General features: G+C 34.8%; 1 protein-coding gene across 1 annotated transcript; it reads right to left on the bottom strand.

The window, feature by feature from the left end:
- Positions 1-140: 140 nt before the first annotated feature.
- phex (phosphate regulating endopeptidase homolog, X-linked) lies at positions 141-16,081 on the bottom strand. Its single transcript, XM_058765276.1, is given in 23 exon segments — positions 141-648; positions 744-820; positions 2,053-2,157; positions 2,595-2,660; positions 2,765-2,895; positions 2,989-3,056; positions 3,156-3,210; positions 3,886-3,944; positions 4,029-4,132; positions 4,255-4,332; positions 4,424-4,525; positions 7,232-7,360; positions 7,441-7,502; positions 7,505-7,533; positions 7,739-7,881; positions 8,614-8,697; positions 8,810-8,926; positions 9,031-9,099; positions 9,208-9,434; positions 12,274-12,357; positions 12,440-12,601; positions 12,844-12,900; positions 15,754-16,081. Coding segments are annotated over 23 exon segments (2,235 nt in total). The 5' UTR covers positions 15,878-16,081; the 3' UTR covers positions 141-545.
- Positions 16,082-17,278: the final 1,197 nt, after the last annotated feature.

Genomic DNA, 17,278 nt, shown 5'->3' with positions numbered 1-17,278 from the left:
ACTTTTCGATAATTCATTACACTCGGATGTACGACAATACTGTTTCATCATGACTTTACCATGTAAAATACACCAAAATAGATTTTTCTACAACAAAAAAAAAACAAAACAAAAAAAAACACAAAAACAATTTGAAAACCTCAGGAAAACAATAATTATTTACTTAAATGACAGACAATGTTAACTGTTATCAACAACAACGAAAATGACAATAATAATTTATAGCACTCCTAAAGCGACAGTGCGATCTAATTTGTTTGTGTAAAAAACAGTGATGAACCAAAGGAAGGCCTCAAGGGAATTTTGATGGTCCGTTTGGCATTTGCACATTTTAATTGAGGTCAGACAGTAAAACGCAGATCTGGCTGAAAGCGCTCAGGTGTGTAAGCACTGTATGTATTTTCTACAGTGTTCCAGTGGCTGAAGGAGGGCCAGGCACTCAGTGGTCAGCACGGCCCCAGGGTTCAGTGTTAGTAACCGCTGTTTCTCTATAAGAAACCAGTGAACGGGACAAAATAAGGAGGTTTGGGTTGTCCTCTTCTTCATTACCACACTCGACAGGTCTCCGCCCCCCTGTTCATGACTGACGATTCCGGGCAGTTAAACACTTTACGGAACTCTTCATAGTTGCTCATCGCCCCGATAACCCTTCATCATAGTAACAAGAGTAAAGTGAGTGACATTGAAGGATAAGGGATGTAATATAGATGTAAATGAGCTGTGTGTGTATTAATGCATCGTACCTATATTTAGGAGGGCTGTGAGCTCCACTCTGGATCTGATCACGCGCTGCTTCAGGTCTGTAGGCATTACAGCGAACCTAGCAAATTACAATATATGCACAACAAATCAATAGAGTTCCATTTAAAGCGAGACACTAAAGGGAAAACCATCGTTTTTCATGCATTGATCAATTTTTAGATCTTGGGCTATTTGGCTTTTCATAATATGACAATATTTCAGACTAGTGGAAAGAAAATATCCAAATACATGTTTAAGCATTTATTTTATTAGACTTATTGTGCTCTATTTGCGTCTGTAGATTTCAGTTACAATATATATCCTTAAAAGCCATTTTCTCAAAAGTTCAGTTCAATAGCACTTACACACACCAAACGTTCCACATTTGTTCTATATGCTACATTCTGAAGGTTTTTACAAAGGCGTTTGTTCATATGTAATTTGCCTGATTCTATACAAAATTGCATTCCTAAAACATAATGAAAAACACATTTTTTTTTTTTTTTTTTCTGGCTGTTGACAGTATTTTCTGATTAATGGAGTGATTAAAAAAAGGCATACCCAAAATGAAATCCCCTAAAAAAATTGAGACAAGATTTTTGAACCTGGCATTATCAAATGTACAAATCTTTATTTGATAAATTATGCAAATGAGTGCATATTTAATTGGATAATGCGTAATTTGCATATCTAAACAACGTTTCATAAAACTTGTAATTAGTGCTGTATATTTATATTCCAGATAAATATATTTAATATATAAACATAACATATTTTTCTTAAATATTAACATGTATGTGTGTGTGTGTATATATATATATATATATATACATAATAATTATACACAGTACACACACATATATTATGTGAACAAAAACTTTTATTTTGGATGCGATTAATCACGATTAATTGTTTGACAGCACTACTTGTAATACAAAAAAAAGTTTGCAATTTTTAATGGAAACAATCAACTTGGAAGTATGGTCATATCTATGAGTTAAACTTTTTACCCTATTTACCTGGAGTGTTTTGTCTAAAGTACATTAGCAAATAATATTTATTTGAAGTATTCACTTTGATAGTAATGACAAAGTGCATACTTTTGAGAGTGTACTAAAACTACCATGACATAAAATGTTAATTCTAATCTTGCATGCTATTTAGGATACACATACAACCCCTAAAAATGTCAGAAAAGGCCATATTTTCAATACTTTTTCAACCCATTCTAATTTTTAAGAATACAATATAATGTTTGTGACATCTGACATTTAGGCCTAAATATTTATGTATGAAATGCAGAATACTGACATGAGCATAACTGAGGAAAAACAGCTGGTTGTTGGTCAGACCCACACCAGGCAGGAGAGGCTCCTCAACTCCTGCTCTCTCTTTTTCAATCCATCTCCTATAGGCCTGCAGACAAGTTCACATGAATATATACACCAAAACAGACACACTATTAAAAATGAATCGTTAAAAAAATTAATCCTCATTTCATTCCAAATATTCTTTCATCTATGAAACAAACTGGGGAATTTTAGGTTCTGGTCATTTTTTCTGTGCAGTTAAAACGGTGCTTTCAAGCTTCAAAAAAGATGAAAAGAACCATTAAAATATGAAATTAATAAAATATTTAGTAATTTATTCACTGAAAATCTTGACTCTCCTGAGAAAAGTAACAATGTCCAATTTGTGAATAAATAATTATTTCAGTCTGAATGAAGTGTACACAAATCAACAACAAATTGTAATATATTCCCCAAATTTCCCTTTTTGTGGAATGAGACAAGATGACAGTAAATCAGACTGAGGTTACTTTAGGATAATTATAGTGGAAAATGCTGTAATACCCTGAAAGATTCTCTTATCCCTCCATTGTCAGCAATGTTCTCTGCTAGAGTCCTCTTCCCCTTGACCTTGAGAGGGGATTGTGGGTATTAAGTATTAGATTGGAAGTTCTGCTACATTTAATGACACGTTCAAACAGGAATACATTAAAAAAGGCTGGTGCCTACTGTACATTTAGCCCCGCCTCTTTCCAGTGGTAACTGTTGTACTGATCAATCATGCATTGTGTCTTTTCGGTGAAGCGGGTGATTGAGGAGTTGCTCCACCACTGGTCCAGGTTCCCATCTTTGTCATATTTCCTGCCTAGATGAACACAGATAAACACAGATGTCCTCAAGAATCCGCTGTCACCATGGCAACTCGTGTTGAGACTCATTATAAATCAAAAGGCCTCACCATTGTTATCAAAGCCATGGGTCAATTCATGCCCCACAATTACTCCGATCGCTCCGTAGCTCAAGGATCTGACACAAGAACATAATTTGTGAATTATTTTTCCTAGAAATCCATATTATTTCAAGAGCACTATGAAAACATAAATCAAAAGAGTGACTATGTCTCACCGAGGGTAGTCAAGTCCCCAGAAAAATGGCTTCTGAAGTTCTCCCGCAGGGAATCCTGGGTAGTAGATGGTTCAATTAGCCGCCAAATAAAAGAAAGTGATAAAGCATATCTAAACACACATCAAACATCTAAAACAGAGAACGCACTGATAGATACCAAACCAGAAATGTTTTTTATAACTGGATATCATTTGTCATTATTAGTAATGCACTTTTATTAGTAAAGCAAAACATACACCGACACAAATGTGTTCAAGTATTTTATGATCATCAAGGCTACATTTAGGTCAAAAACGGAGTAAAACAGTGATATTGTAATATATTTTTACAATTAAAAATAACTTAAAAATTTTCATATATTTTAAAATGTAATTCATTCCTGTGATGGCAAAACTAAATTTTCAGAAATTATTCTAATATGCTAATCGGTGCTCAAGTAACATTTCTTATTATTATCAATTTTAAAAACAGTTGTGCTTCTTAATATATTCTTTAATAATTAAAAAAGAACAATATTTATTTATTTCAATTTAATGCATCCTTGCTAAATAAAAGTATTAATTTCTTTAAAAAATAAAAAATAAAATAAAAATAAAATTCAAGTCTTAATATTTTTTAAGATGAAACTTATAGGAAAATATTATTACCACAGAACACTGTGATTGACTAATCAAAACCAAGCACTCAATAAAGCTCTTTATTTATTAATGAACTGAAATATATAACTCACTGATCTGGTTTGTAGAGGAGCTGTAAAATGCATTTACTGTTGTTGGGTTGGTGAACCACCTGAGGGGAAAAAAATGATGTTTCATCATGTTCAAAGGCAGATTCATCTCATTTTAACAGGCTTTGAAAATGCTGACAACTTACTCTGTGCGTGGGACTGTTTTCCTCAGCCAGCCGATGTCAGACTGAGCTATAAACTTCAGGGTCTGCATGACATTCCCAAAGTAGTCTGTCTCAGTGAACGCCAACTGTGCATAAACATAAAACCTTAATGACTTTGAGTTGCACTGATATCTGCCAAACACAAAACAGTTCAATAGAATAACAACATCAATAAGATGAACTAAATCTAGAAAGCTTGCAAACATACTTGTTTGAGGTCCTCATTAATATAAGTGTCGTTTAAGATGAAGTCTGGGTAACCCACTTTCGCCAAGACTGCATGAGCCTAGCGTGAGATATAGACAGTAATGATGTGAAAAAGAACAGTTTCATTGATGCTGTGTATTCACAGCTGTCACAAATACACTGGAAAACACCTTTTCTGTAGCTTTTCTCTTTGTTTCTTTATCCATCCAGTCATTCTCCTTCTCAAGCATGTCAATAAATGCCCATCGGATACCATTTATCAATTCCTCCATCTTCATAAAAATTGAAAGACATTAATCAGAGGAGCATTCAACAGCATGTTCATCAGTTTTACAGTAAAATGAGATCCAACGGTTTATGCTGTTATTCAGGATTAGTTCCACTAGATGGGGACAGAAATTAAATCAATCACACCGAATACTAGAGTAATGGTTGCTGAAAATTCAGCTTTGCCATTACAGGAATAAATTTCATTTTAAACAATATATTAAAATAGAAATAATGGTAACACTTTATTTTAAGGTGTCATAATACAGAGTAATTAACTAATTAAGTACTTAGTAGGTACTCAGTCTGTTACATATGTGTAACAGTAGCTGTCTATTACATCTAAATAATTACAAACTGTAAGTACAGGCTGTTCCATAGCTTAGTTACATGGTAAGTACATTTTATTTCATGTAAGTACAACGGCTACTACTAAGTACTTAACTATGTAATTACTCTGTATTATGGACACATTAAAATAAAGTGTTACCGAAATAATTATTTTAAATTGTAATAATGCTTCACATTATTACTGTTTTTACTGTATTTTAATCAAATAAATGCAACCTTGGCATTAAAAGTCTTAACAACCACAAACTTTTGAACAGTAGAATGTTGTTATGCATGTTAGTAGCATGTTCATAAATATTCCTGTTATTGCAAGCTGAAATAATACATATATTTATATGAATAGTTTGCATAACTTGTGTATTAAGATACAGCAAAAATATAAATATTGTGAAATATTAATAATATTAATGTTTTCTATTTTAATATATATTAAAATGTTATTTATTACTGCATGGCAAAGCTTTATATATATATATATATATATATATATATATATATATGTGTGTGTGTGTGTGTGTGTGTGACCCTGGACCACAAAACCAGTCATAAGGGTAAATTTTTCAAAATTGAGATTTATACATTATCTGAAAGCTGAATAAATAAGCTTTCCATTGATATGGTTTCTTGGGATTAGACAATATTTGGCCGAGATACAACTATTTGATAATCTGGAATTTGAGGGTGCAAAAAATCTAAATACTGAGAAAATCGCTTTAAAATTGTTCAAATGAAGTTCTTAGCAATGCATATTAATAATCAAAAATTAAGTTTTGATATATTTACAGTAGGAAATTTACAAAATATCTTCATGGAACATTTACTTTACTTAATGTCCTAATGATTTTTGGCATAAAGAAAATAAATAATTTTGACCCATACAATGTATTTTTGGCTATTGCTATAAATATACCCCAGCAACTTAAGACTGGTTTTGTGGTCCAGGGTCACATATGTACTGTACTGTATGTGTGTATACATATATATATATATATATATATATATATGTGTGTGTGTGTGTGTGTGTGTGTGTATGTGTGTATATATATATATATATATATATATATATATATATATATATATATATATATATATATATATACATACATACAGTCATGGCCAAAATTATCGCCACCCTTGGTAAATTAGATCAAAGAAGGCTGTGAAAATTAATCTGCATTGTTAATCCTTTTGATCTTTTATTTAAACAATTCACAAAAATCTAACCTTTCATTGGATAATAAGAATTTAAAATGGGGGGAAATATCATTATGAAATAAATGTCTTTCTCAAATACACGTTGGACACAATTATTGGCACACCTAGAAATTCTTATGAGTAAAATATCTCTGAAATATATTCCCATTCACAATTTTGAGCACTCCAGGATGATTATGAACATGAAATTATCCAGCCATGGCTTCCTGTTTCACAGAAATATAAATAGCCCAAATTCCCTTAATCATCCATCACAGTGAGAAAAACCAAAGAATATATTTCTGATGTGCAGCAAAAGATAATTGAGCTTCACAAATTAGTGAAGTGGCTTTAAGAAAAGAGCTAGAGCAGTGAACATTTCCATTTCCACCATCAGGGCAATAATTAAGAATTTCCAATCAACATAAAATGTTACGAAACTGCCTGGAAGAGGACATGTGTCTATGTCGTCCTAATGCACGGTGAGAAGGAGAGTTTGAGTGGCTAAAGAATCTCCAAGGACCACAGCTGGAGAATTGCAGAAAATAGTTGAGTCTCGGGGGCAAAAAACCTTAAAAAAAAAAGCACCTACATCACCACATGTTGTTTGGGAGGGTTTCAAGAAAATTTCTCGTAGCTCATCCAAAAACAAAATCCAGCATATTCATTTATCATCAGACACGACTGGAACTTCAAATGGGACTGGCTTCTATGGTCAGATGAAACTAAAAAATGAGCTTTTTAGCAGCAAACACTCAAGATGGGTTTGGTGAACACAGGGATAAAAATACCCCATGTGTACAATGAAATATACTGCTGTGTTTTTGATGTTGTGGGCCTATATTTCATCAGGCATTATAGGCGAAAATTTAGAGCTGTTAAACTGGCAAATGGAGGTTTCAAAAAGTTTTGAATAAAAGGGTGCCGTTAATTGTGGCCAACGTGTATTTGAGAAAAACATTTATTTCATAATGATATTTCCCCCCATTTTAAATTCTTATTATCCAATGAAAGATTAGATTTTTGTGATTTTTAAAAAAATTAAAGATCAAAAGGATTAACAATGCAGATTAATTTTCACAGCCTTCTTTGATCATATTTACCAAGGGTGCCGATATTTTTGGTCATGACTGTATATGAAGAGTTGCACTTAATATAAGTCGTACCATGTGTTTCTTGTCCTCTTGGAAATGCTTATTGACAAAGAGCCTACCGGTGGCATAGATGAGTGTGTTTTCTACATAATTCACACACTTGTCCCAGCGAGGGGTCAGAGAGGTGGTCCCTGTGGTAACCTGAGAAGAGATGGATATTTAATATTGTAAACTGCAGAAAATCTATTTTTAGAGTTACAATGAGGAGGTTGTTCACTAACCCGAGCAAAGTCCAGGTATCTGTAGAGAAAGCGTCGGCTCAAGGTGGTGATTCTGGAAAAACTGATCTCCATATGACGTAATTGGCAACTGTCCTGGGGCGAGGGAGGGAAAACAAAACGGAGCAGATGAATTACAGAGTAATCTTGACTCTGTTATTGAAAAGAGCAGGTAAGGACATATAAACAACACACACAGTGATCACACAAGTGACATTGTCCAGACCAACAGAGGCAGAGCCTCAGGGCTCTGATGTAGGTTTTAATGAGGTTTTAATATTTTTAAAAGCTGTCTGGATACCTGGTTTCTGTGGCGTTGATGAGTTTGAAGAGGTCTTTAAAGTATTGTGGGGCACGTACGATCACCTGCTCTGAAGAGGAGATTTTCAGGTCTGGGTACAGCTCAGTGTCAATCACTGCTCTCACAAAACCCAGCCAGTTAAACTGCAAAAGAAAAAGAAAAAAAACAATAGTAAATAAATAGATAGATAAAAAATATATAACAATAGCTATGTTTTGTATGGCTGTTAGTTTCCGCCACAGATTTGAAAAAATAAATGAACAAATAAAAAGTTATTTGCAACTTTTAATATACAATTTTGACTTTTCTTGCAATTATGAGTTTATATCTCACAATTCTAACGTTTTTCCACACTGTTAAAAAGTATTAAAAATGAATTACCACCTCAGAGAATTTCTTTTAATTCTATGGCAAAAGAACAAACAAAAAAATAATTGTAAGATGTAAATGAATTTCTAACTTGCAATTGTAAGATATAAACTTGGGATTTAAAGAAAAAAAAGTCTGAATTGTAAGATAAAAACCGTCAGAGTTATGAGATAAAAAGTTACCAATTATCTTTTATATTTATTCTGTGGTGAAAACAAACAAACAAAAAACTGAATTGCAAGATGTAAACTCACAATTATGAGTTTAAAATTTGCAACTGCAATTTATAGTCACAGTTCTGGAAAAAAAAAATGTGTCAAATGCTTATGAATGGAATTGTGCAGTAGTTATTGTTATGTGATTAATATTTGATGTTTAACATTTTAAAAATAATTAACACAGCATCCTTTTTGTTCAACTGGCTCATACATTTGTTTACTACCAAGTAAATGTGTGTGTATATCATGGCAGGTAATATACATTTATATTAATAATAATGTACTTACATCTGGAACAGTGCGCTGCAGTTTGGACAAGCTGTACTTGTTATACATGTTCTCACTGGTGCGGTTCTCATAGGGGATCACAATCTACAGAAGAGTACACACTCCATTGAAGCATCAAGCACCTTGACAGCAATGCTTTCTTTCTCAACGCCAGTGCATTGAAGGAATTTGGTTTCTCCAGTGTTTCGGTGCTTACCTGTGCAAGTTTGATTTCAAAGTCAAGTACTGGTTTCATCTGAACCTCAGCATCCTGCTCATTGGCTCCCAGCATGACAGAAACATCAACCATCAACCTTAAAAGAGCTTCTCTGTACTGCAGAGAGGCATGAAAAGAAAAGTTTGAGAATGCGGAGATATAAGCAGGGCTGACTGTGACAGTGTGTAATGATATACAGGTTGACGGATGTACTGATGTACCATTTGTGCCTCAGTTGTGTTTGTGATGTAATCTTCTCTGGATGACAGTGACAAAGAGGCCTGATCCAGCTAGAAAAAAAAAAAGGAAAATAGCTAGATATTTTTTCATCCTTCCCTCAGTTTTATTGTTTGGACAAACAGGTAGCCCAGCCCCAAACTCACGAAGCCAGGTCTCACCTTGAAGATGTACTGGTTTGAGTTCTTGTCATCAGGAGAGACGTAAAGCCGAATAAGGACAGACTTGCTGTGCTGACTGCGTATCTGCGCCAGTGTCTCCAGCAAGTTAAACTGAGACTCCACCCACTGCGAGGAAAAGCCCAAGGCGTCACCTAAGACCGGCCAGCGGAATTCCTTCAGCTTAAGATTCTTCAGCAGGGGTTTTGCATCCACAATCTCCAGAGCAGCTGTCAGGACAGAGGGAGGAAGGGAGTGATGAAGAAATAGCATTTATTCACTTGGCAGATGCTTACATTAGTAAAGCAGGCATTCCTTAACTTTTATGTCAACTGAAGCTCTAAAATATTTACTTGAAGTCCCCCGTGTCAGTTAAAATTAACAACATATTAAGAACAAGTCAACAACATATTTGCTTATTCAAAATTCTCTGATGCTGTTTATTGGTCAAAAAATATTAAGATAAATATATATATACACTGTCGTTCAAAAGTTTGGGATCAGTAAGATTTTTAATGTTTTTTTTTTATTTTATTTTATTGCAATTAAAAAAAAAATGGTTTTGTATATTTCATCAGCCATTACTCCGGTTTTGAGTGTCACATGATCCCTCGGAAATAATTCTAATATGCTGATTTATTATCAATGTTGGAAAAAGTTGTCCTGCTTAATACCTTTTTGGAACGTGATAGTTTTTATGATTCTTTCATGAATTAAAATTTAAAAGAGCAGTATTTATTTAAAATAGAAATCTTTTGTAACAATATATACTACCATTCAAAAGTTTGGGGTCAGTACATTTTTTTTTGAAAGAAATTAATTTGATTCAGTAAGAATGTGTTAAATACTTTATGTGTTAAAGACTAATATTGACACTTTTGAATTGCAGTATACAAATGCATATACAAGTTATTTTGATTTTAAATGTTTATGATGTAATAATAATTATTTAATTAATTAAGACAGAACTAGTTTTCCCTGAGGAAGTCAGTTTTGGTTTTGCAGACATACTTTATATATATACAGTGAGGAAAATAAGTATTTGAACACCCTGCTATTTTGCAAGTTCTCCCACTTAGAAATCATGGAGGGTCTGAAATTGTCATCATAGGTGCATGTCCACTGTGAGAGACATAATCTAAAAAAAAATCCAGAAATCACAATGTATGATTTTTTAACTATTTATTTGTATGATACAGCTGCAAATAAGTATTTGAACACCTGAGAAAATCAATGTTAATATTTGGTACAGTAGCCTTTGTTTGCAATTACAGAGGTCAAATGTTTCCTGTAGTTTTCACCAGGTTTGCACACACTGCAGGAGGGATTTTGGCCCACCTCCACACAGATCTTCTCTAGATCAGTCAGGTTTCTGGCCTGTCGCTGAGAAACACGGAGTTTGAGCTCCTCCAAAGATTCTCTATTGGGTTTAGGTCTGGAGACTGGCTAGGCCACGCCAGAACCTTGATATGCTTCTTACAGAGCCACTCCTTGGTTATCCTGGCTGTGTGCTTCGGGTCATTGTCATGTTGGAAGACCCAGCCTCGACCCATCTTCAATGCTCTAACTGAGGGAAGGAGGTTGTTCCCCAAAATCTCGCAATACATGGCCCCGGTCATCCTCTCCTTAATACAGTGCAGTCACCCTGTCCCATGTGCAGAAAAACACCCCAAAGCATGATGCTACCACCCACATGCTTCACAGTAGGGATGGTGTTCTTGGATGGTACTCATCATTCTTCTTCCTCCAAACACGTTTAGTGGAATTATGACCAAAAGTTCTATTTTGGTCTCATCTGACCACATGACTTTCTCCCATGACTCCTCTGGATCATCCAAATGGTCATTGGCAAACTTAAGTCGGGGCTGGTTTAAGCAGGGGAACCTTCCGTGCCATGCATGATTTCAAACCATGACGCCTTAGTGTATTACCAACAGTAACCTTGGAAACGGTGGTCCCAGCTCTTTTCAGGTCATTGACCAGCTCCTCCCGTGTAGTTCTGGGCTGATTTCTCACCTTTCTTAGGATCATTGAGACCCCACGGTGAGATCTTGCATGGAGCCCCAGTCCGAGGGAGATTGACAGTCATGTTTAGCTTCTTCCATTTTCTAATGATTGCTCCAACAGTGGACCTTTTTCACCAAGCTGCTTGGCAATTTCCCGTAGCCCTTTCCAGCCTTGTGGAGGTGTACAATTTTGTCTCTAGTGTCTTTGGACAGCTCTTTGGTCTTAGCCATGTTAGTAGTTGGATTCTTACTGATTGTATGGGGTGGACAGGTGTCTTTATGCAGCTAACGACCTCAAACAGGTGCATCTAATTTAGGATAATAAATGGAGTGGAGGTGGACATTTTAAAGGCAGACTAACAGGTCTTTGAGGGTCAGAATTCTAGCTGATAGACAGGTGTTCAAATACTTATTTGCAGCTGTATCGTACAAATAAATAGTTAAAAAATCATACATTGTGATTTCTGGATTTTTTTTTTTAGATTATGTCTCTCACAGTGGACCTGCACCTACGATGACAATTTCAGACCCCTCCATGATTTCTAAGTGGGAGAACTTGCAAAATAGCAGGGTGTTCAAATACTTATTTTCCTCACTGTATATATATATATATACTGTATATATACAGAGAGCGAGAGAGAGAGAGAGAGAGAGAGAGAGAGAGATAGATAGATAGATAGATAGATAGATAGATAGATAGATAGAGATAGAGAGATAGAGAGATAGATAGATAGATAGATAATGTTTTTTCAGTAGTACTTTGAGAAATCTAATCCAGCCTGGATATTGTCACATATCATTGTTTTAGTTTTTTTGTTTTACCTTTATTTAATACCATAACTTTATGGGTAAAATAACAGTTGTTGGTGTTTAAATGGATAGTTTTTATTATTATAATATATAATACATCATATAATAATGTCATATTTAAGATGTCCCACTTCCCAAATCAGTACATGAAATGACAAACATCCTATGTTAATAATTATAATATAATTTAGAAACGAATCACGTCTGAATATTGCTGTGTGTATGAAACTGCAAAGAGCTCTTCGGTTCTTACATTCATTCATGCAGGACATGTAGAGGACTTTGGCCTTCTTCACTGCCTCAATGTCTTCTCCTCCGATGGGCTGCTCTAACAACTCTTTGGCACAAAGATTCAATATTAAAACACCTTATTTGGGCTGAAGGTTTCTTTTTCGGTCAGAATCATGTGGATCGTGTACCTTTCAGCTTGAGGTCTACATTCTGTCTGAGCCATGGGTAAATCCCATAGCTGGATGAGTCTTCTGGAATGGGGTTGTCCCGGAGCCAACCTCCACATGCGTACTGGTAGAAATCATCACATGGTTCTACTGACTGATCTATCTTACTCAGGATGGACCCGGCTAGAGAAGATACATCAGCAAACACAGATTCAGCATTACAGTAATCTCAGAGAAGTAAACACAGTGCTTCAACTGAACAGAGGTTTCTCTGAATGATAATGCCTGCTTATTATGTTCAAAGTAAGAGTGAGTGCAGTTTAGGGAATTGCCGCTGTAGGTGGTTGCCTACTGACCCAAGTTGTAAAAAAGCACACATGATATTCTAGAGTCTATATCTGCATGGCTTTATGATATAAGTTTACCTGCTTCGATACAATGTGGGGTGAGGCAGAAGTCATCATTGCTTGCTTTGTGTGACACTACAGGGGCAGAGAAAAAAAACTGTCAAGCAGACCGATCAAGACATCTATGCCCTGAAATGACTGCCAAACATTGCATTATGAGCACACACACACACACATAGATTCAGATCCCACTGCGCTCAGGCTTTAGCTGTCTGGATGTCACAGTTCAAAAACATAGTGCATGCTCTACTACACACATTCCGAACATCTACAAACAGGGTTGGGGGAAAGTAACATGTTACAATATAAGAATGTCCTTAAAAAGCAGCTAACTAGGTAATATTCTTAAAAAAAAGTTAATTACTTTTGAATGACATTTTCTTAGCTGTATGTATGCATCCACTATTAGATTCAATTATATTAAATTGAATCACAAAATATTTAAGAAACATCATATTTAATATATAAATAATATTTATTACTTGCTTTTTTGTATTTAATATAGTTAGCTTTTTACAGAATTTTATTTTATTTTATTTATTTATTTTTATTTCCCCATGTAAGAACTATTTCTCTGTGTAGATGCACTGCTTGCAATGTATACATCTAGTTTAATTTAGGGTTATTATAGTTAACTAAAACTAAAACAACAACAACAATAATAATAACCATTTTTCTTAATTGAAATAAATATTAGCTGAAATACAATAAAATGTTTATTTAAAAACTAATAATTTTAGCTAGTTGACAAAGCAATATTTCACAATATTCACAATAATTATTGTTTGCCTAAGAACTCTAAGAACTATATTCCTTTGAAGATGCACTGCGATCCAGTTTCATCGCATTTGTCATAAAATGGTGTAAATTCAGAAATCTGGTAATGCTGTGCTATTCAATATTGTCTCCAAATATAGTGCGAATAGACTCTGCAGTAAATTGAATTAATGGAGTAAAATAATAAATAATTTTTTGCAAAATCTGTTTTAGCGCACTGAAACTTGATCAGCTCAAACTCTCCATGCAGAGGTCAGTGAAACTGTGTGAATTTGTTTCAGTGAGTTTGACTGAGCACAAAGTGTATGTATGTTGGGAAATCAGACAAGCATTGCTTTTAAAGGCCTGTGTTTATGGTTCAGTCCACAACTGGACAGCAGATGACCACAGCAGGATCCAGCACCCGGCCCCGTGGGACTGAGCCTCATTATCCCCACAAGCAGCAGACACAGCCGCGCGTGTGTGTGTGTGACTGGAATATGTACAGACAGAAATGACCATAATTACACTCTAGTCTCACCGCAAATATGCAGGCAGCCCTCAACAACTGAGAACAATAAGAAGAAAATCATTTATTTGCTGTCTCAACTGTACACCACCCAGAAGACACTTATACCAAAATACATCCACACACACTCGTACAACCTGTCATGAGATATACATTCACAACGTTTCAGGTTCCACGAGACCCATTCACATCATTCCAGCACTCTTAAAGTGACAGTTCACCCAAATATGAAAATTCTGCCTTCATTTAGTCACCCTCGTGTCATTCAACAAATTGTAAGAGGCATTTTAATGGTGCTTATCGGTGTTTAACAGCCCCTGATCATTACATACTTTCATTTTTAGACAAAAGAGCAGCATGAACACTCTTTGAAACATCTTTTATGTTTCACAGAAGAAAGCAATTCCAAGTTTATAGCTCATAATGCTTTTATTTTAGTTTGTTTATATCTTGTTTTTTCTGAATTCTGAGTTTACATCTCTGAATTCTGTTTTTTTCCCCCTGCCACATAAAAAAGGGATTTTGTGACTTATTATCTTATAATTCTGACTTTTCTTACCAGAACTGACCCTTCGCAAATACCCGCCCCTCTTAGTTACTGTTGCTATCTCCGACAAGCCATGCCGCTGTCACACTACACATATTCTCATGCAGTGAAAAATACATTGCAGAGCAAAAATGGAACTGACAACACGCCAACAGACAAGACAGAGCAGGTTTTCTAGTTAGAAGCAAGGTCTCAGCTTTCAAATTTGTAATTTTTTAAGAAATTACAACAATAACACCATTTTGTGGCTCTTTATTGTGTCGTGACAGTTTACTAGCGCCTCAGTTCAAGAGGCACACGAGAACCGATCGTCTTTTCATATTTACTTAAAGCACGAAATGAACATGAATGAACATTGGAACATATTTTATTTCAACCACGGAAAGACATCAATACACACCATTTGTCAAGTTTAAGTCCACCGAAGTTAATCTACTCTCCTGTCTGATTTGTTTGTCGGACAAGATTCGGCGTTATGACTGGTCAGATCGCCTGTCAATCAAGCTCTTTTCTCAGAATTATGATTTTTTTTCTTGCAATTGCAAGTTAATGTCTCACGGTTCCGATTTTTTTGATATCTCACAATAAGATATAAATGAGCTATAAACACAGAATTACAAAAATTTCAGAATTGTAAGAAAAAACACCACAATTACCAAACAAGTAAATACAATTACTTCCATACAAGTCATACAGGCTGGGAACAGTGTTGGATGACTTAATGACAGAATTTTTATTTTTAGGTCAACTATCCCTTTAAAAACACACTCTTTCCTAAACGTAAGCACCCACATTCCCAAATGACACAGAAATACACTTACAGCCTTCTAGCCTCAAAACTTTAAAGACATATACATGTTTTCTAACCAAAGCTCCTACATACTGTGCTAATTACAGCCTTCAAAGACACGCTGTGTGTGTAACAGAATACTCTCCAAAAATAATCTCACACACAAACACACATCTGAACACAGTTCAACTGACCTTAGAGCACAAATATCTATCGTATCTATCTATCTATCTATCTAGTTAAATTTAATATGCAATATAAAACAAATTAGTAGCGAGTAGGTAATTGTGCATGCAATTTACTCACCCGTGATGACAGCTATCAGTAGTGCAATGCACACACACACACACACTGCTAGTGCGGCTTTCAGGAGAGTGTTGGGGCCCGCGCTTGCTTTGGATCCTTCTCTCCCCAGCCTCTCCATTTCCATACTACCACTGAGTTGAGTGCGTTCTCCGTCTTTCTATTCCTCCCTCTGTCCCTCTCACCCGGATTTCACCCCGCCTGGCCTGGAGATATGCGCTTTAAGTCCTGATCCCAGGTCAGCGGTCCTTTTGGGGCCGTGTCGAGGTGTCTTTCCTCACAGGTCTCAGATCAGTGGCAGATGCACAGCATGAAGAGTCATGCTCTACTTGCCAAAGAGTATCCCAGACTAAGAGAGAGGATAGGAGAGAAGAGAATAGGCAAAAAGGGAGGGGAAAGAGGGTGAAGGAGAGAGTTAGGAGATCCAAGAGTAGGAGGAATTCTTTTCCTTTGAGCCAACTGGAGCACCTTACTTACAGGAGTAATTATGTGGCGTCCTGCAGGAAGGGTGGGATGACTGGATGTGTGTATATATATGTGGATCTACCTCTATATAGTCTGTGTTTATGCGCAAGGTGTGTGTTTTCTGAGTCCCTGCACCTGCCCACTCAACACTAAGTTTGAGATGATGAGCCCTACGGTTAAATGTTACCACTTCCCTGTTTATTCTCAGAAAGTCCCTCAACATAAAATAGAATGAGGAACATACACGGTGTGATGATGATGATGATGTGTCTGCGCCAGGACACAATCTATACATACAGAGTTTCCTAGACAAAGTTTTATCTAATAAATCAGATCATTTTATTCTGTGTGAATACTGGTGTCAATTGCATGAGTCCCATCATAAATACGTGAGAGTTGGGAGTCCTGTTTTATCATAAATATTTGTTTATGGTCTGATCTTATCACTAACAATACATCAATGTTTAACTGCTGCCTTGAGATGCTCCTTATGATAAAAATATAAAACATTTCATATTTCAATAATTTTTTAATTTTTAAAGATGTATTTAATTAAATAAAATGTTATCTATAAAATAAAATAAGTATATACATTTGTCTTAAATTCTAAAATGTATTTTGAATATAAATATTAAATATAATGAATATTTAAAATATTAAATCTACATTGTAATTTGTTATTTTCTAATAACTAATTTATTAATTTAATTATAACTAATTTGTTATCATATTAATTTAAATATTAATAATATATTGCAATTTAATTATTAAATATTCATATATTCACATATTAAAATTGTGTATATAATATAGATTTAAAATATTAAACATGTAATTTATATTATAATTTATTATAACATAAATGCACAATTAGTTTTTGTTGATATATGCTTTCCCATACCATTGCAACAGGGTTATATCGTTAACTAAAACTAAAACCATTAAAAAAAAAAAAAAAAGAAAGAAAGAGATTTTTTTACTTGAAATAAAATAAACATTGATTGAAATACAATTAAATTGAAACCGATTTTATTTCAGCTAGGTGCTAAGAAAACATTTATCA

Source organism: Onychostoma macrolepis, chromosome 24, assembly GCF_012432095.1.
Source record: "Onychostoma macrolepis isolate SWU-2019 chromosome 24, ASM1243209v1, whole genome shotgun sequence".
NCBI lineage: Eukaryota > Metazoa > Chordata > Actinopteri > Cypriniformes > Cyprinidae > Onychostoma > Onychostoma macrolepis.
Note: the sequence above shows the minus strand (reverse complement) of the source record. Positions and strands in the feature narration are given on the sequence as shown.